General features: G+C 42.6%; 1 protein-coding gene across 1 annotated transcript; it reads right to left on the bottom strand.

Annotated features, from left to right (window-relative positions):
- Nucleotides 1–859: 859 nt before the first annotated feature.
- Nucleotides 860–6,404, bottom strand: BRS3 (bombesin receptor subtype 3). Its single transcript, XM_019714666.3, has 3 exons — nucleotides 5,971–6,404; nucleotides 4,092–4,443; nucleotides 860–2,719 (listed from the first exon to the last, which is right to left on the bottom strand). The coding sequence occupies exons 1-3, from the start codon at nucleotides 6,402–6,404 to the stop codon at nucleotides 2,309–2,311; spliced, it is 1,197 nt and encodes a 398-aa protein (XP_019570225.2). The 3' UTR covers nucleotides 860–2,308.
- Between the last annotated feature and the right edge of the window lie 14,345 nt (nucleotides 6,405–20,749).

Genomic DNA, 20,749 nt, shown 5'->3' with positions numbered 1-20,749 from the left:
GAAAATCTGTTTAAAAAAAAAGAGAGAGACCATTCCCTCCAAAAAAAATCAAAACAATTCTATGAATTTTAATCCCAATTCTTTAATTCTGGATGGGAGGCTGTGGGGAGAGAGCCCCAGAAAGTAGTTTACAAGCTCTCGGCCTCACGTGGAGGGGTGCTGGCTCGGGTAGTGGATGGCCGTCAGCTGTGGCTGATTGGCCGTCGGCTGTGGCCGGTTAGCCGATTGGCCGCTAGTATAACTGCTGCGGCTACCAAGGAGAGTTGAGGATTGCCGAGGACTGCCGAGGAGCCAAGGAGAGCCGAGGAGAGCAGAAGAGAGTAGAGGAAGAGTCGAGGAGAGTGGAGGAGAGTCATCGGTCGGTTGGCGGAAAGGCGGACGGCAGGTCGCGCGTCCAGTGGGCCCAGCCTCCAGTGAGACCATAGTGGTATGACTCCCCTACCTATGGCTCCGTGGGTGTTCCTTTTTGGCCTCACCATATCCTGCGTTCTTATGTGGGGAGTGGGACCAGAGACCCCGCAGGTTGCCCCGCGCGACAGAGGCTGATGCCCTATAAAACTAATTAGGGAATTAGTTTATATCGGATCCCTAAGTCACTTTGGGATTACGTAGAATGTAGAAAGTGAAAGTTCTTTGAGCTCTAGTTTTATCAACTGCTAAAAGGCTGTCTTGTAATCTGGTACTTTTACCAAGTTATCTCTAAAATGTTATATCCTTAGGAGAGAAAAGATGTAATTTTTACCCAGAGTGAGGAAAATAGTAAAATATTTGGGAGCTTTGTGACTTGAAAATAACTTAAATTTTGGGATTAAAATGGGTTCTCGGTTACATGCTGTCAGAAGTATTGTTTTTAGAATACAAAGTTACGCAGTCATTTGAAACTTTATTTAATATTTATTTGTTTTGCCCTGCTTATTACAATGCCCGACTTAAAACAGTATTAATACAATATTGGCACTCCCCACTTAAGTGAACCAATTTTACAGAAATGTAGTCTAGTGTTACTATATATCCACTTTTTGAGCCACATCATTAGCAAAGTTCACAACTACACAAGCCATTTGAAGAAAGCTCAATCAAAACTACCAAAAGCACACCCCAAAATCAAGTTTTTGAAAATACAAATTTAGCTATCTCTAGTGCCAAACAAATGCATTAAATTGCCCCCAAGAAAACATCTTCTGAACCCACAAGTCTCAATCTGACAACTACTGACAACAGTTGTTTGAAATAACAATTATTAACAAGCTTACAGCGTTAGCAAGTAGGAGCAGAGGATAGGAAACCAGAACCTTCCATCTGATTTCCAAGGGCAGAGATTAATTAGGTCATACTCTTACAGGACTTAGGCACCCCACTGGGTTTAATGAAGTCAAGCAGGAACATGATCTGGTTACAACTGCACACCCAGGTGTTAGGGATTTCATGTGGTACTTCTGCATTTTTTAGAAAGAGGGCACTGCTTACTAGAAAGAAAGAAATTTCCTTAAAGAAAGAATTTCAGACTGCAGCAGGCTCGCAGATTTTTCAACAAGGGTCCTTTTCTGGGGCCCTCAAGTGACACCATAGATGTGGCCACTTATTCTGCCTATAAATAAGGCAAGTTCTTCACAATATTTGTGAAAGAGAACATTGCCCAATAATCAATGGTAGTTGTAAGTGGAACTACACTAAGTCCGTAAGTGTTGACCCAGTAAGGCAAGCTCCCTGCCCCTGATCCTTACTCATTACTTTATACTCGCTGATCCCAAAACATTTTCATTGCAATGGAACAGTTGTAGTTATAATGGAATAGAGATTAATGGAAAAGGGCAGTCAAAAAAACCTGTGAAGTGTTATTTTTTAGGACTTTGTTTTTAAGAAAAGTGCAGAAGAGATGTTTTTGATCCCCTTTTCATATGTAAGGTATAATCTCTAGATTTACACCACGTAATACAAACACAGTTTTATGCAAATCACAGGCATATATGAGAAATTAGAAGCATTATAGATGTGATGGAACAAATTAGATTTTTAAGTGACATCTTGTTTAGCTTTCCACCTATGCAAACTCCCTTAGGACCCACTGATTTTATATATATATATATATAAAATCTTTCTACACCTAATGGGGCTTCATTTTATATAGAAAGTCAAATAACATTAATGTTTGTACAGTGAAAAAAATCATGGTTTGTCTTTCACTTATAGGGTCCTTCACTCCTAAGATTTCAACACAGTTCACAAACAACAAAAATCCTGACACCATACACTTACGCATAGTTCAGAGTTGGATACACACGCTGGGAGGAAAAATACTATTTTAAATCTAGACTCTGTCATCTTCTTTCTTCACACTACCCCCAGTGAACAAGGTCACACTAATTTCAGACACCTGCGTGCTCCCAGCACAGGGGACCCTTCCCATCACAGCCAGATTGTTAAGAGGGGTATCAGCAGGAAGCTCAGGCAGCTCTGCCTTGCAACAGAACAACTGAGCTTTGAAATGCTGCTGGAAGGTTTTGCTCAGCCAGTAAAGAGCAAAGGGGTTTACACAAGAATTGCTGAAAGCCAGAATCCGAGACACAATGGTCACAACAAAATGAATGGCAGAGGGGTCCACGTAGGTTTGATAAGTGAACGAGCGGTACAGATATAAGAGGTGATTTGGCAACCAGCAGAGAGCAAACAGAGCGACCAGCACCAACACTGTTTTGGCAATTCTCTTCCGGGATGCAATCTACGAGGGGGAAGAAAAATGGCAAAAGAAAAAATCATTTAGCTGGCAGAGATTTTTAAAAGCCATTCTTTAGATTTACATAGAAATTTACAGTTAACAAGCTGGTGTCCCTTTGAACATGTGCTTGTGAGATAACTGGCTGGGACACGTGGGAAGGCAGCCTGTGGCTATAGAATACAGCAAATTAATTGGCATGGTAACTCATGATCTTGGTCTCATTAGCTCTAATTCAGAGACTTCCACCCCTGGTTTTGAGGTACTCTAGGATGTCTCCAATTATCTCAAGGAGTATGGAATTCTCAAAACTGTAATTAAAAAATAGAGCGAGATACAACACTGCTTTCACCATATCAGCAGAGGTTGATTAGGTTAGAATATTCTTCTGGGGTTCATGAAAGTTGTCAAGTTAGTACCAAAAATTGTTTTTAATCTATAGGAATTCTATATAGTCAAAGAAATAAAAACCAACATGCCTCCTTCATATGTGAAAAGAATCCTACCTACACCTATTAATAAGAGACATGAGTCAGATGAGGTGAAGATATTGCCTGTGGTCACAGAGAGAGCAAAGATAACTGTTCACATAGGCATTAAATATGCAACTTTAGCCTTATGAGCACCACTGTTGAAGCAACCGAATGGAGCAGCTCAAAAAACAAAAACAAAAACACTAAGCTCTGCGTGTACTTGTCGAAAGGTAAATGGAATCATCCCTCTCCCTCCAAGAAAGACAAATCCTGTTGTCTTTTAAAAGAATCAAATGGAACAATGTTTTGGCAACCTTTTTATTCTGTTTGCATTTAGGAGAGGAGCTCACACCTGGCTCTTGTAATTATCTTAAGCTTGTGTGTGTCACTGTTCTCTTGCCACTGGCACTTCATCCCTGGAGACCTCAGTTTACCCATCTGTATGTCATTGGTTTGCATCCTGTGTCTTTCTATCATTCTGTTACACTTTCTAAAACAACACATGCTTCACTTTATATTCTCATCATGTGCAATGTTCCTCACTATTCCATGGGGTAAATAATTTCGACTGCTCCCAAACTTCAGCTGCCCCCCTTTCTAATAATAGTGGTTGTACCATTTATTGAATGGTGCACCAGGAATTCTGCGAAGCATTTCATATATATAGCATCCAGTCCCCATCTTCATTTTACAGATGAGGAAACTGAGGCTCAGAGAGGTTAATTAACTTGCTCAAGATTGCTCAGCTAGTATGTGATAGAGCTGGAATTAAATTCTGGATCTGACAGATTTAAGAGCCCATGACCATAACAAAAACAGTATACTGCTATCGTATTTATTTCTCAAAGGTGCTAAAATAGGAATTCCACTTCTAAATTCCCACATGAGTCCTGATTAATACATACCTGCTTGCGGGCATGCCTTTGTTCCTCAGTAGGTATGTTCAAGGTGCTTTTGTAAAGAGTCCTAGCAATCAAAGAATAATAGACAGAGATAATAGAGAGTGGAATAATGTAAAACACTAAGAAGCACAGCAGAGAATGTATCTCTTGCAGGAGCCTCTCAGAAACAGGATAAAAGGCACATGATTCAAATGTCATATTTTTGTTGGGATCTTGAAAAGTATATACATTTGAAAATATAGCCTCTGGTAGAGCAATTATCATAGACACAATCCAGATGCAGCCAGCTTTGGCACAGGTCTTCAGGATGGCATTGGAGGGCTGTCGCTCCAGTGGCTTCACAACTGCCTTGTATCTAGAAACAAAAAAGCATACGCAAAGGTCAAAATAAACATGGAAATTGCAGAATCTTAGGGGTAGAAGCAGTCATCCCGTTCTACTTCCTATCTGAGTGTATATAACCAAATCAACGTTAACCAAGTGGAATTGGTTCTGGTTTCAAATATATATAATACATCCCAGTATTTTTATTTATGCTAATTACCTCTTCTCTCATTCACCCATATGAGATATTCCGGTTTGCAATTTTATAATTTTATGTATATATCCTCTATTTAAGACACATATTTTTCAGCATGATTTTGTGTGTGATTGAGAGTGATTCATTTCCTATGTATTACCTTAAGTGTTCTAAAAGACTTCCTTTTTGTATAAGTGACTGATGTTAAACCTAATTCTCCTTTCTTCATGAATGAGCAGTCATCAAGCTTCCTAGAAAAGAATTCCCTGAGTTTTTGCAGTAAAGAGGAGAGGGTTAATTTCTTCCCTATTCAAAACTGCTTAGTTTTTGCCCAAGCTGATCTGTAGGTAGATTTAGGGCAAGGCAAGGGTGAGATCGGAAGCCCCATGCCCATTCAAAGATGCCTCTTAATTCTGAGAAATCCACCTTAAAATCTACAGCCTTTAAGTAAATCTGCCCTCAAATAGAATATAAAATGAGTTAAAGCAAAGATCCATAAAAGACCCAGGGAAAGCTTTGCTTCCTTTCTGATCCCAGAATCCGAAGAAGCTATTCCTTCTGATATGGCCAGGCATTGATTACAGACTTCTTGCAGACTTTCTTAAGCATCGCTTTTAACCTTCAGAGCCTCAATTTTTTCATGCTTTCAGTTATCATTCTACACTAGGAACACAGAAAAACACAATACTTGAACTGAAAATATCCTAACAGAGCCCAAACACCCTGACTACCAGAGGTACTCAACCAAGATTAGTTTATTTCTCTGAAAATGAGAATGTCTTTGAATGCCTATAGAGAACAAATGCAATTAAGTGATGACATTACAATGAGTTATCAACAAGCTGAAAATCTCACCGTTTTCCTGCCGTTAATTAATTTGATGAATTTCAAATAAATTAGATACATGTATCTTTTTACCATTTTTTCTGGGTAGTCAGTAATGTATATGTGGTCAATTTCACACCCAGGCTGATGTTTTAATGTTGACAATATTGCACCACTAGGCAGCACTAACGTATAACGCATGAATTGTTTTTCTTTTACACCTGGAACAATTTGCCTTACTTAATAAACTGGAGGGGGGGACACCATTCAAATATTCTTTTAAGCAAACAATCATACTTCAAAGACAATAGATTATCCCTAAAACATACAATTTAAACCTCTCCTCTGATGCTAACACAGGAATTTTAACATTATTACATCAACTTTTATTTAAAATTCCCCTTGATTTTTCGATCTTACACCCAGGTTACAGAGTGTGAGGAAAGCAGAATCGTAGCCAGTGAATGCTAAGTACAAGCTTTCCTCTCTTTTTGCCTCATTTCACATCCTGGCAAATATAACAGAAAAGAAACCCACCTGTCAGCGCTGAGAATTGTTAACGTGAACACTGACACACCAACAGAAGTGAGCCGGATGAAAGAGAGCACCTTACAGCCAATTCTTCCGAACAGCCATCCTTCTGCAAGGTAGTGAGTTGCATCCACTGGCACACAAGTTAGCAGAAGTAAAAGATCTCCAAAAGCCAGGCTGGTGATGAAAATATTTGGAACCGTTTGCATGGATTTTGTCTTGAAAAAGACTTTGATGAGAATAGCATTTCCAAGGATGCCCACTGAAATGATCACAGCATACGTGATATAGATGGCACATAATGCTTCTATTCCTGGAGAGTTCTCTGTGGTCCATCCTTTATTTTTGGTATCATTAGGAACGACAGAGCTGGATGATTCTGTATCATTTGTGGTTGAAATTAAAGTCTGATTAGGTGACTGAGGCTGTCTTTGAGGCATTTCTTCTGAAGACTAAGCCTTTAATATTCTTCTGCTCAGTACAAATACAGTTGATTATCACGTCCAATGCCCACGTCTAGTAATGAGGTGGCAGAGGAACAGAGCAGAATGGCAAGCAAATTCAAGACATCCGGATACTCCTTTCCTTCAGTTGTACTGTGTCTCCCAGCATGCTTGGCTAAGTGCTTACGGATCTGGCACTGAAGAGTGGGAGGTGGAGGAGTTTTATTGACGTTTCAGTGACAGAAGGAGGGGGGTTGGGGAAATGCTCTGCAGTTGCTTGTTCTTCCCTGTTGGGGAATCTTATGAATACCTATATAGTACAGAATAATACCTATTGTTTATTAGAATGGCTCTGTTCCCATATCTAACCACGAAGCTCTACGTAGATCTTGTCACTTTTCTCCTGGAGCTCATTCATTTCTCTGCAATCAGAAGTAGTCTAATGCACATTCTTTTACATGATAAATAAGTACATGTGTCCCCTGAAGTACAAAGTTGAACCCATTCCTCTAGATTTCATACCAGTGAGGTGCTGAAGCAACAAATCATTCACATTTGGACAGGGCTGATGTCACTTCCAAGGAGGATTAATTCAGGTGATTTGGGCTGATCACTTAGCTCTGACGCATGGTGACTCCCAACTCTGTGCATATTACTGGGGCTGCACTGCACAATAGCAAAGCAAACTTTAAGAGATGAAAAATCCAGGCAAACCACCAGTTTCTTTGTCTCTAAATGTCCCAATAAAACAGTTTTTACTGTTTGTCTGTTTTAATGTCATATATTTTTTAAATGCAGCTTAGGGTTTGTCTCTTTAGAAATGATTAACATGAACGTGACTTGTTCCAAAACAAAATAACACCAAACACAGCTCGAGGGTCTGACACAAAAGGACTTGTGAGAATGAAAATCATTATTTTCAAGTGAGGGTATGACATAGGTTACTCCCAAGATGATGGACATGTAGACGATGTTTACATCAACTGAAGGGAGCAGAAAATTCAGACAATTACCGTAGTACAGCAAAAAAAGCCCCTTGTTACAGAAAATGTATGTGATTTATGTGTGTGTACGTGAGGTGGGCGGTGCTTGGGAGTGGGAAACGAGCAGTTTGAAGGCATGTAATAATATAACCTGCTACGAAGTAGTCTCTAAAATGATCAAATTCAAAGGATAATCTCTCAGCTAGGAGAAACTTTTTATAGTAAGATATTTACAAATATATCTATATCAGAATTAGTCTGGGAAGTTAAATGAAAAGCAGCAAAGTATTTGGCTAGCCAATGAACAGGAGGGGCAAGCGAAAATTGCTCTTTCTACTAACAGAATAGTTACAATAAAAATGACAAGGAAAGTGAATTAGATGAATTGAATCAATTATCTGGTTAATTTGAGTCCCATAAACCATACCTATCGTCTACTCTTTATGAAATTATCTCCAGAGCTTGAATTACTCGACAAATAACTGTTTTTGATGGGAATGGGGAGAGGAATGTTTGGATAACCCCGAGTCCCCTAGCTTTTAATTATATACACTCAAGTAATTTCATGCACTGGGCTGGCTCCTTAAGATTGTCTCTACAGTAAAAGGCTGTATATGGTTCATATCTTGTTCTCACAAAGCTAATGATAAAATCTCTCTGGGATTCCTGAATATCATTTACCAATAAGCAAACAGTATCTCCAAATTCACACCTTGACTGATAGCCACACAGCAAGAAACCAACCCTGCCTGTGATTTCCAAAATCATCTGGATACCAAAGACCTCAGGCATGCCTCCATCAGGCTGCATGCAGCCGCCCGCCTGCCTTTCCTCCTCTGTCTTCCTTTCAGTCAGGAGAGGTCAGGAGAGACCAGTGATGTAGGGGTGCGGCTGGAGCAGTGGTGTTCTCATCCCTAGAATCCCAGAATATCAGAGATGGAAGTGACCTTAGAGATGATAACATCAAATCCTCTGTTTTTTTCAGAGGCAGTAATGAGGTTCAGAGGGGGAAAGTATTTCATGCAAGCGCACACAACTACTCCATAGCTGAGATGCAATGTGTTCTCTCTGGATTCTGAAATGTTAAAAAATCAGTGATAAGAGCTGAAAGCAAAACTCATAGACACAGACAATAGTTTAGTGGTTACCAGAGGGTAATGGGGGAGGGGAGTGGTAGATGAGGGTAAGGGGGATCAAATATATGGTGATGGAAAGAGAACTGACCCTGGGTGTTGAATACACAATGTGATCTACAGATGATGTATTACAGAATTGTACACCTGAAACCTATGTAATTTTACTAACAATTGTCATGGCAATAAACTAATTTTTTTTTTAAAAAAAAGAGCTGAAAAACACTCAGTTCCTGACAATGAGCCATATTTGCTCATTTGGCATTGTGGTCTTAGGTTCTCTGCATGTTTTGTTAACCAAAGAACAATGGATTTCCAGGCTAACAAGCAAATCACGATAGATAATTTAAATACATCTGCTTTTATATCTACTTCTTTTACCGTATAATTCACCCACAAAACATAACCATGTCTACTTAATCTTTTGTAGTTAAAGTTGCAGGGCACTTAGCTTATATAAAATGATGAAATCCTTTTTTGTTTGCTTGTTTGTCTTTAGTGCATAATTGGTCACCCAAGGTTTTCAAAACCAACTACTTGGTTATAGATTAAGCAATTGTAATACAATCTTAATGTAGCCTGTAACTTGAAGGAAGTATTGGATATTGAACAAATAAATGATCAGTTTTCTGAAGTTGAGTTTCCTGGTTTAGTCCAATTCAGTGTCGGCAAAATCTTTTTAAAATCTCCAAGGAGTTGGGGATCTACGGGTGCTGAAGAACTTTTCTTTGCCTCTAAAGTGGTAAGGAGAGAGAGATCAGAAAACAGTTGCTAGAGAGAGACTGCAGATTTGCCTCCAAGGTTCTCAGCCATTGGTTACACAGGACAGTGGTTCTCAAAGTTTGGCTTGCATCCAAATCACCAGGAAACTTATCAAAACACAGATTGCTGGGTTTCACCTCCAGAGTTTCTAGTTTTGTAGGTCTGGGGTGAGGTCTGATTATTTGCATTTCTAACAAGTTCCCAGGTGATAGCGGTGCTGCTGGTTGGGGACCACATTCTGAGAACCACTTATGCACAATAAAAATAATCCAGTTCAAGAGATGCATGGATTTTCCTGATATTGAGGTCCAAGAGCTATTTCTGTGGGTTTTCATTAAAGAAAAAGGAATTTTGTGATGTGATGCCCCCTATGTTTTTCAGTCCCTGGCAAACCAGATCTACTGAACTCTTGGGTACCTCATATGCTCAAATCACCCAGGGTGCTTGGGGTGATCTTTCCAATGGGAGAAAGATGAAGTCGATAAACTGACTCAAGCACAAATTCAGTTTGTATGTTTGATAACTGAAAAATAAATAACCAGAATTCTCAATGCATAAGTCCCTAATTACATATTTATATACATACATACATACATACATACATACATATACATATATGTATATGTATATATACTTGTATATGTATATATACTTGTGCTGGGAAAGAACATAAATTTCCTTGCTCTTAATTAACTGGGTTAGATTAGATAGATTTTAAGAGGACACAATTTGACTCATGGGTGTATTTGGATCTATGTAATAATGATTTCTGTTGTCACAGTGTTCTCTGTTCTCCCTCATGATTTCTTGCCCAAAATCTTTATTGGTATAGTTTCATATTTCAAGGGGAGACTACTATTCAGAATGGCTTCTGCAGAGACCAGGTAGAATAAACACAAACTATGTAATGGTAAGCACTATAAACAGCCAAAATTTGGGGCCGGCCTCGTGACTCAGGCGGTTGGAGCTCCATGCTCCTAATGCCGAAGGCTGCCAATTTGATTCCCACATAGGCCAGCGGGCTCTCAAACACAAGGTTGCAAGTTCAATTCCTCGAGTCCCACAAGGGATGGTGGGCTGCGCCCCCCTGCAACTAAGATTGAACACGGCACCTTGAGCTAAGCTGCCGCTGAGCTCCCGGATGGCTCAGTCGGTTGGAGTGCGTCCTCTCAGCCTGGAGCACATCCTCTCAGCCTGGAGCGCGTCCTCTCAGCCACAAGTTTGCCGGTTCAACTCCTGCAAGGGATGGTGGGATGCGTCCCCTGCAACAAACAACGGTAGCTGGACCTGGAGCTGAGCTGTGCCCTCCACAACTAAGATTGAAAGAACAACAGCTTGACTTGGAAAAAGTCCTGGAAGTACACACTGTTCCCCAATAAAGTCCTGTTCCCCTTCCCCAATAAAATCTTTTTAAAAAAAGTCATCATTCCAATTGAACCTTTGAAGAGAATTTTTTGTTAAAGCAAGTTCTTGTCATGGTTGAACTTAATGGATCCCCAAAGGTGGACAACCATGCAGGTTATTCAGATTTAGGTGCCTTTATATGCCCTAATCACTGTACTTGCCACCCACACATGCCTAATTTGCATGCTGTGGTCAATGTGAAGTTCTACAATTATAACAGATTGAGGCAGTTTTGCAGCAGATAAGATGTTTAGGCTTTCTGGGTATTGAGATACAAATTATAAAGTGGACGTATTTATCTCTTAGCGCATTTCTACCTGTCTTCTCAGTAATCTCCCTTTTCTTAGAATTCTCTTGCGTATCCCTAGTCATGTGTTTCATTGCTACAGGGTGTACTTTCAGCCTCCTATATGTTAATACCTGTTAAGGTGCTTCAAATCAATAAAGACCATACACTTACCATATAGCCCCACAATTTCACTCCTAGCTATCCCAAGATAAGTGAAAACATATGTTCACATAAAGACTTGTATGCAAATATACATGGAAGCATTAGTCATAAAAACAAACTGGAAACAACCTAAACGTCCATCAGTTAGCAATTGGGTAAACAAAATGTGGCTTATCCATACAATGGAATATGACTCAGCAATAAAAAAGGAATGAACTATTTTTAATCCAATTCATTAGTTATCCATTTTACTATTTTATGAGACATAAATATTAACATTTTTGTGGCCATTTAGTTAACAACACAAAACCCTTTTATGATCTATAATTTGTAGTGGGAATTACCCCAAATAAAAATGGTGACACTTGCAAATTGGAAATTGTATATTATCAGAGACACAAATGATTAAATAAATTTTTATTATATGCCTCTCACATTCGCTGTAGAATTGGAATATTGAGAGATTTGGTTTTCTTACATCTTAACACTAAACTCTTATGAATTCAGACTGGTCACTAATCCTGAATAAGAACAAAATATTGATACACGTTACAATATGGATGAATCTCAAACATATTCAATGAAAGACACTAGATACATTATATGACTCTTTAATATGAAATTTCTAGAAAAGGGAAAGCTAGGAAGGCACATCAGTGGTTGCCTAGGTCTGGAGGTTGGGGCAAGGACGACTGCTAAGGAGCACAAGGGAAAATTTGGGCATGATGGAAGTGTTCTAAAATGATGTGGTGTGATGATGGTTACATGATTGTATAAATTTATTAAAACAAACTGTAGGTGGATTCGTGGTATGTATATTATGTCTCAAGAAAGCTGAAAAATGAGTAAAAACATAGTAAGCCCTGAGCTAAATGCCATTGGGGGATAGAGGTGAGTAAGACGTTTCTGGTACCTGGGATGGTGGGGCAGGGGAGTGTCATCTGTGCTTGGGAACAAGCCTGCTCTCACTGCCGCTGCTGCTGCTACACCAGGCATCAGACTCTGGCCTGCAGCATTTTACCCAGACTAGGGCTCATGCTTTTGGGAAATACAGAGATGAGTATCATTCAGCAGCTATTCTCAAATAACTTAACGATAGAGATAAGGTAAGGACACAAATAACCGGGACAACTGAATTTCTCTGGCCCCTACACACGTTTGCTCACACAGGATCTTTAGCTTCTTTCAAAGTCCTTCACCTGAAGCACTTCTGGCAGGCCCCAAGAATGGGGGTCTTACCTGTAGTTTGGGACTAAGGCTGTGCCAGAGTAGGTGGCAATTGTTTGATCTTTCAAGGTCTTTCCTAGGATCCTCCCTGTGTTCATGAACAAGTATATTCCCACTGGCACTGTTGCTGCTCCACTGGGCGACCCGCACTCTACCCTATAGTCTCCACGCCACTCTGCCGACCCTACTAGTCTTCTCCACTGTTCCACAAAGCACAGCAGTCACTCTCTAGTGATCACCACTGCTCTGTTGGGTGCTGCCAGTGTGACAGGGTATGATAAGCCTGCAAATGAAAAATAAGATCTCCTTAAATCTTAAAAGTTCTCATCACAAGAAAAACAATTTTTGGTAACAATGTATGGTGATGGATGTTAACTAGACTTATTGTGGTGATCATTTTGCAATATATACAGACATCAAATCATAATATTGTACATCTGAAATTAATATAATGTACGTCAATTTCACCTCAATTACAAAAAAATAATGTCTCTCATCTTTCAATATTCAAATTACAATGACATTCAGGCCCCATTTTTTTCTACGAAGAATTCTAATGGTTCCCTACCTTAACTAGACCCAAGAATCCCTAGGGTTGCTTCCACATATGAACAAATCAGTTGTCTACATTATTTGTTCGATCCAGTCTGCTAGGTTACTGGCAAGTTAAAGTTATCTCTTGAAATGGACTTCAGAACTGCTAACATCAAGGTGGTCCCACTTGCTGCTCTCAGTTGGCTGATTCAGTTATCCCCACTTACATACAATTTCTGACAATTAAGTTTTCAAACTTTGTTGTAACGATGTTGCTAACATTTTTTGATATTAGAGGGATTATTCATTATGAATTTGTACCAACTGGACAAACAGTTCACCAAGTTTACTATTTGGAAGTGCTGAAAAGGCTGCATGAGAAAGTTAGACGACCTGAACTTTTCACCAACAATTCATGGCTCTTGCATCACGACAATGCACCGGCTCACACGGCACTGTCTGTGAGGGAGTTTTTAGCCAGTAAACAAATAACTGTATTGGAACACCCTCCCTACTCACCTGATCTGGCCCCCAGTGACTTCTTTCTTTACCCAAAGATAAAGGAAATACAGAAAGGAAGACATTTTGATGACATTCAGGACATCAAGGGTAATATGACAACAGTTCTGATGGCCATTCCAGAAAGAGTTCCAAAATTGCTTTGAAGGGTGGACTAGGCACTGGCGTCAGTGCATAGCTTCCCAAAGGGAGTACTTTGAAGGTGACTGTAGTGATATTCAGCAATGAGGTATGTGGCACTTTTTTTAGGATGAGTTCGCGAACTTAATTGCTCGACTCCCTATGAGTAAGCTGTTGAACCCAGGTAGCTGTTTACAGAGTCCATGCTCCTAACCACTACCCCTGTGAAACAGAGGTGGCTCCAATCAAACCTCCAGCTTAACTGGTTCCAACATACAATGCTGAATAGATCCATCCTCATCAAGATGTTTTCTCAAGGCGTCATCTTTACTCTGTCAGACTCAGGTCAGAAGTGTCCTAAAGAAGGACTGCCTGGGCCCCTAAGGGTTCTAACTCTTTAGTGGCTTAGATGCAGCTTTTTCTTTTGAGGAGTATCCATGGGATGTCCAGGATGACTGCATGTCTTGAACCAGGCCCCTTCAGTGACCTGGACTCTGATTCTCAGTGTGGATCACCTATCCATATTCTCCTTCCATGGAAAGATTTCTCTCAGAGTACCACCCTCTGTTCCTTCTCTGTAATTTGTCCTCATTCGGGACCATCCCAGGACATTAGACATCATTTATGCCTTTGAACTTCAGTAGGCTGTGCTAGGAAGAGGGGCTCCCGATCTCATTCCCTTTGCTGCCAGGAGAATCCTTCCTGGATGCAAATAAGTCTCTGGATAAGACAGAGGCATGCAGGCAGGGAGGCTGGGCTGTGGCAGTTTAAGATTACAGCCATTGTATTGTACTTCAACTCACTACTTCCTGCTGCAGACTTGAGTTTTTTTCCTCAGTCAGATCTGTCACACTTTGTTATTTCCTCCCCTTAGGAGGATTTTTCTTCTCAGAGGCTCTCAGTTCCACCACCATTCCCCCAATTAACCAGACTGCCTAGAGTGTCTGAACCCCAGCCAGGGCCACAACCTAGGCTCAAGCTAGAATCCACGCCACAAGGAAGGCAGAAAGTAAATTCTATCATTTTTCAGAGGGAAGAGAGATCACATCTAATTGTAGGACGGTTGAGGGATTAGGAAAGGATTTATGGGAGAGTCCGTTTTTTCAGAGGGACTCAGAAGGATTTCAGTAGGTAGAGATGGGGTACAGGGAAGAAGTCATAAATAAAAATAAACAGCAAAGAGACAGGGATGGAAGTGTTTGGAGCCATGTTGTGGGAATAAATAGTCCAGTTTGGTTGAAGTGTGGGTGTGAATAGGGAAGCAAGGTGAAATAAGCCTGGCAAGGTAGGTTGAAATTAACTTGTGGAAAATATGTGAATGCTGTGGGCTGAGATTTCACTTAATTCAACAGGCAATAAGAAATTATTTCAAATTTTTGAGCGGAAGAGTGATACACGCAGATGCTTTCGCCACCATCTCAGAAACCCTGGGGGCATTCTCATATATTTTGTTCGACAATTTAGGAATACAGCAGCCACACTACACTTGTGGTTGGGCTGTGCACTTGAGTGAATTAAAGTTGGTATCTGGATTAGCTTGGCTCCTTTAAAAGCATACAAGGTACACTTTGTTTCTCAAGAAGTGCACTAAACCATACCTAAGGGGTATACTATGGCAGACAGGCTATGTCCCTGGAATCATTTCTGAACATCATCATTTCTGACCTACCCATGCCTCATCTTATCTTTGACCACATTGTTGCCAAGTTACTTGGCTTTAAGATCTGGTCTTGTCTCACTTTTCCAGTTCCCATTTTCTGAGTCCACCCTGCACGAGCTTCAAAAAGGGGTTCCCAGGGCCACACTAATTTTCAAAAAGCCTGCCTGCTGGAGCTTCGCTGGGGGAGAAAACTCATATGGTTGTGGAGGGAAGTACTCTGGCTAAAATAAAAATAGTCGCTAGTTTAAAATATGAATTGCAGAATACGCATTTCCTTTGCCCTCTTGTTTGAGCACAACTAGGCTTACATTAGGTGGAACAGGCTCGGCCTCAATGACTTAATCTGAGGTGGAATACTACCATGGTGCGCTGAGCACCTACTGTGTGCTGGGCGATGTAATGTATCTTTGCATGTGTTATCCCATTTAACCCTAAAACAGCTGTGAGAGGTAGATAATTTGCTGCTGCATTGTAGAGGTGAAGAAACTAAAGCTCAGAAGTTAAAGAAATTTGCTTAAGATCACACACATTTGTAAGTGGAAGAGTCAGAATTCAAATCCAGAAACTTCTAGTATCAAGGTCTATTCTCAAGCCCAGGCCAGATCCAGCTAGTCAGAGCTGCCCACAAGGGTAGCTTCCCAGCCCCCCTTCCCAGCCCTTTCATTCATTTACAAGGCCAGACAGAAAAGGAGGAAGCATAGGATGAGATGTATCCTGCTTACATCTTTTCTGGGCAGATCCGTGGTGCACAACATAGAAGGAGGTGTGGCTGTTTGAAAGATCTAGTCTCTAGGAGCCTGGCCTTTCTGATTAATGACCAGGATGCTCTTCAATGTAGATTCCTTCACTGTAGATTCCTTTGGTCTTGGGATCCCAGACCCTTGTGGGCAGCTCTGACTAGCTGGATCTGGCCTGGTTTCTATAAGTCAGGCTCATACATGGCAGGGTGATGGGTGAACAATGAAATTAACCAGCTAGAGATTCTTAACTGACTCTAGGAGGAAGGAGAGGTGTGTAAATCACAGAAAAGGTACATAGAATGGAGAGTATACAGATTGGTGATTCCAAGCTGTTTCAGGGATTCTTCCAGAACCTCACAGTAACAGTCAAACTTATGATTCACCCATCTCCACCTCTCACTGAGAAATAAGAGAACACCCCATCTAGGGAAGAAAATGAAGGGTACTTTGTAAATTATCAAGAGGAGGACTCAGGCAGGCCCAAGTTTAGGAAAGGAAGGAAAAAGGTAGGTTTGAAGTCATCTAAATTAAATACAGAGGCAGAGCCATAAAAGTAAGAAAGGTAGCTTAAAGCTGAACCCAGAATGCTGGCCTGGAGCTCCTTATACACCCCTTTGCCTCAAAGCCAAGACTGGTCTTACAGTCTGGACATTGGTACTGAATGCACAGGTGGGAGGCCTACTGTCTCAGGAATGGGGACAGGAGGACATCATAGTCTAAGAATACGACAAGATCTGCACTGCCCTTCTCGCAGGCCGTATAAAGTCCTTTAGAATCTGGTGCAAGAGAAGAGTGACCCTCCTGGCAGTGCTCCCCCGAGAACATCCCTCTCTCAGAAGATGGACTTCCAGGCTTTTGGGACCATGCCTGTAGCATCTTTATTGCTGAGTGTTATTTGGGTGTCTAAAACACATTTCTAGCAGAAGTACAGAGGACCTGAATAATAAATCATCATGTACCATGAGACAATATAAATATCAGTCCTAGGAAAATAAACATGTAGATGAGCTGAGATAATAGTTGTGACTAATAAAGATAGTTTGAAGCTCCAGAGATGCACACAAATAATTACAGGAAGTGGAGCACGGACTCCTGGCAAGGAAAGCAAACTGTTATGGCATTGTGAATCGGTAATTATGCTTCAATTCACATTTGCTTTCTTTTGTTACTCTGAGATGCTATTCCCTTGGTTATCATACTATGCACTTACTTTCCAGGATAGTGCTGGAGTAAAAAGCTCACTGCATCACCTAGATAAAAGCAAGGGGACCAGCCCCTTTCCATTCCCAGGGGAGAGCCCTGCCACGGTGCCTGGCACCAGCAGGGGGCGGATAGGGAGGACTGGGACTCAGCTGGGAGTCCCCCTCACAACTGTCCTTTACTTCTCCCAAGCTGACCTCACCCAGGCAGTTTGTTAAACGAACCAAACTTTTCGTTCTTCTTTCCTGTTTGGGATTCAGGTAGGCCTGCAGATCCTCAGAGGCACTGGCCAGACCTGCTCCTTGAAGCGGTGCCAGGCTAGGAGGAAAGTTCTTGTGTCCCAGGCTGCTTATCAGGATGTTTGCATGGATTGAGATGCCAGTCTGAATCTCATAGGCCTCAGCTATGGATAGGAATGGATAGGGATCCATCGTGGACATGAGGTTGGGGAATGAACATCCCCCAGATTAACCTGAGGTTGGTTAACAGAAGAAGGAAGAGAAAAAGGCTGACAAAGACAACCCCCCCCGCCACACATCTCCAATTTTCCTGTCTTTTAGCATATATAACAAGCCTGCCTTACTAATTTTTGTACAAAGGTAATGAAATGAACTGTTTCATAGATCTCTTTCTCACACACCACATGTTTGAGTGCACATCAATATGCAAAGTTACTTACATAATCTCAAAGATGATCTCTTAGAAGACTTTGAAAAGATTATATGGCTACAACAATCATGAAGGGGGATAAGTTGGTGAGCATGGAACAACAATTTGCTAACATAGCTGCTTTAGAGTCTTTTAGAGTCAACATTCTACTTCTCACAGGTCTGGGCACTAGGAGATGTCTGCCTCACTCCATTCTTTAGCTCCCTTGTAAATAAAAGCAACTGTGTTAGGGCCTTTACAGGGCTAGAATGAGGGCTTTAGAAGATAATGTTTTACTCTTTCTGCTGAATCTACTATGGATAAGGGAACACTAGCGCTCTGCGTTTCTAAAATGAATAAGCGAAGACCAATTCTTGAATCTTTGGCAGTAACTCAACACAGTAAAAATATGAACGATTTGTGGTCATGGCTTTCAGGAGCAAAAAAGCAGAAATCAGAAAACAAGGATACAAACTTTTCCTAAACTTATTTATCCTTTTTACCCTAGGATCAATACACTCTCTACACTCTTCCACTCCATTTTCTTCTCTCTGCCTTGTTAAGTCTAAACTGCGGGTTCTCCAGACTTCGTCTCTCTTGCATAGACTGAGACTGGGCAGCTGCCTTTGTTCCTTTACAGAGGCTGGGGACAGAAAACACCATCTTCTTGTCCATTTTCCTCGAGTTTGATCTACTTCCAATAGAAACAATTACGTACTAATTATTAGGGGGATAGATTGAGAGCCAACCTCTCCCTGCTTGATGGGTAGGAGGGCAGCCCAAAGGGAGAATTACAGAGCGCTCTGGTCCAGAAAAAGCAAGTCGCAGTGGAAGAAATGTTACTGTCCTGTGAGGTCAAGAACCTCATTCACAGTCCTCTGCTCTTGTGTGCCTATGGTCTCTGCAGACCTCTTCTGTCAGAGACTGAGATTGAACAGTCGCCTTAGGGTCTCTACAGAAGCTAGTGTCGGGCGGAGACCCTGCTCGCTGCGCCATTTGTCGTGCAGGGAGGCCTGCGGGGTCTCTGCTCCCGCTCCCCATACAAGAACGCAGGATATGGTGAGGCCAAAAAGGAACACCCACGGAGCCATAGGTAGGGGAGTCATACCACTATATTCTCTCTGGCGGCACTATACTCTCACTGGAGGCTGGATCCACACTGTCCGCAAACCACCATCCACACTTGCCAGCCCAGCTGCCATCTTCTTGCTAGCCCCCATTCTTTCTCTCTCCTCTCCTTGCTGGCATAGCCACAGCAGTTATATTAGTGGCCAATGGCTCACTGGTTACAGCTGACGGCCAACTAGCCACAGCTGATGGCCATGCAATCACAGTTGGCCATTTACTACCTGAGCCAGCACCTGTCTATGTGAGGCCGAGAGCCTGGAAACTACTTTCTGGGGCTCTGCCCCCACACTCCACCCCTACAGGCTCTCGCCTCATAATCTACACGACAAGCGTCTTCCGCGAGGGGCCCTGTACGAGGAGCCTGGGGGTGAATGCAATATCCTGGACACAACTAGGCTCTCTGGGCACAGCCAGGGTTTCTCAGGGCACCACCAGTGCTTCTGGGCATGGCCAGACTTCCTGGACTTCTTAGGGTACCACCTGTCTTCCCGGACACAGCCAGGGTTTCTCAGGGCACCACCAGTGCTTCTGGGCACGGCCAGACTTCCTGGACTTCTTAGGGTACCACCTGTCTTCCCGGACACAGCCAGGGTTTCTCAGGGCACTGCCACTCTCTCTGGGAACAGCCCGACTTCCTGGGCACAGCCAGGGTATCTTCAGGGCTCAGCCAGACTTCCTGGACTCAGCCAGGGCTCTCAGGGCACTGCCACTCTCTGTGGGCACAGCCACACTTCCTGGACACAGCCAGGGCTCTCAAGGCACTGCCACTCTCTGTGGGCACAGCCACACTTCCTGGACACAGCCAGGGCTCTCACGGTACTGCCACTCTCCCTGGGCCTCTCAGGGTACCCTGCTGGAATAACAGCGACTCACAATCAAGGTGCTTACATATTCTCAATGGTGGCCAGTCAAGAGACAAAAGCAAATATCCCCCAGTTCCACTAACAACAGTTCCCAAACAAACAGTCAAGCTGTCCATTAAATTACGGATGGAAGGCAATTCCCCATAGTCCATAGTCATTCACCAGGGCTGTCCTGGGGGTGAGGGACGACCTTGACCTCACCCTCATCTCCCACGGAGGACTCAGCAAGCGTTACCTCCTGGGACTACAAGTCCTGCATCTGGGCTGCCCAAGCAGGAACTTCCCGGCCCACAGGGCCGCAACGACCTTTGCTTTCTCCGGCCTGTGCTGGTTGGGGAACTGTCCACATCTTTCCACTTCTCCACGGGGCTCCATCTCTGCAGCAGCTGCATGGCTTTTCCTGTGCTGGTGGGAGAACCGTCCACATCCTCCCACCCCTCCACGGGAGTCCAGCTCTCTGGCAGCTGCTCCTCCTGGTCTTCCTGAGACTGAGTGTTCATACGCACAAACTGCTCCACCGCCCTTCGGGGAGCTTTGGCCGGCACCATACCCTGCTCGCTGCGCCATTTGTCGTGCAGGGAGGCCTGCGGGGTCTCTTCTCCCGCTCCCCATACAAGAACGCAGGATATGGTGAGGCCAAAAAGGAACACCCACGGAGCCATAGGTAGGGGAGTCATACCACTATATTCTCTCTGGCGGCACTATACTCTCACTGGAGGCTGGATCCACACTGTCCGCAAACCACCATCCACACTTGCCAGCCCAGCTGCCATCTTCTTGCTAGCCCCCATTCTTTCTCTCTCCTCTCCTTGCTGGCATAGCCACAGCAGTTATATTAGTGGCCAATGGCTCACTGGTTACAGCTGACGGCCAACTAGCCACAGCTGATGGCCATGCAATCACAGTTGGCCATTTACTACCTGAGCCAGCACCTGTCTATGTGAGGCCGAGAGCCTGGAAACTACTTTCT

This window comes from Rhinolophus sinicus, chromosome 18, assembly GCF_057876585.1.
Source record: "Rhinolophus sinicus isolate RSI-liver-muscle chromosome 18, RSI-T2T, whole genome shotgun sequence".
Classification (NCBI taxonomy): domain Eukaryota; kingdom Metazoa; phylum Chordata; class Mammalia; order Chiroptera; family Rhinolophidae; genus Rhinolophus; species Rhinolophus sinicus.
The sequence above is the reverse complement of the archived record's forward strand: the minus strand, read 5'-3'. Positions and strand labels throughout refer to the sequence as shown.

Excerpts from the sequence above, each read along its gene's own strand:
- BRS3 (XM_019714666.3), bottom strand. The coding sequence starts at position 6,404 with ATGCCTCAAAGACAGCCTCAGTCACCTAATCAGACTTTAATTTCAACC. Across the intron at positions 4,444-5,970 it reads ACAATTCTCAGCGCTGACAG|ATACAAGGCAGTTGTGAAGC; the intron begins GTGGGTTTCTTT and ends TTTTGTTTCTAG. Across the intron at positions 2,720-4,091 it reads AAAGGCATGCCCGCAAGCAG|ATTGCATCCCGGAAGAGAAT; the intron begins GTATGTATTAAT and ends TCCCCCTCGTAG.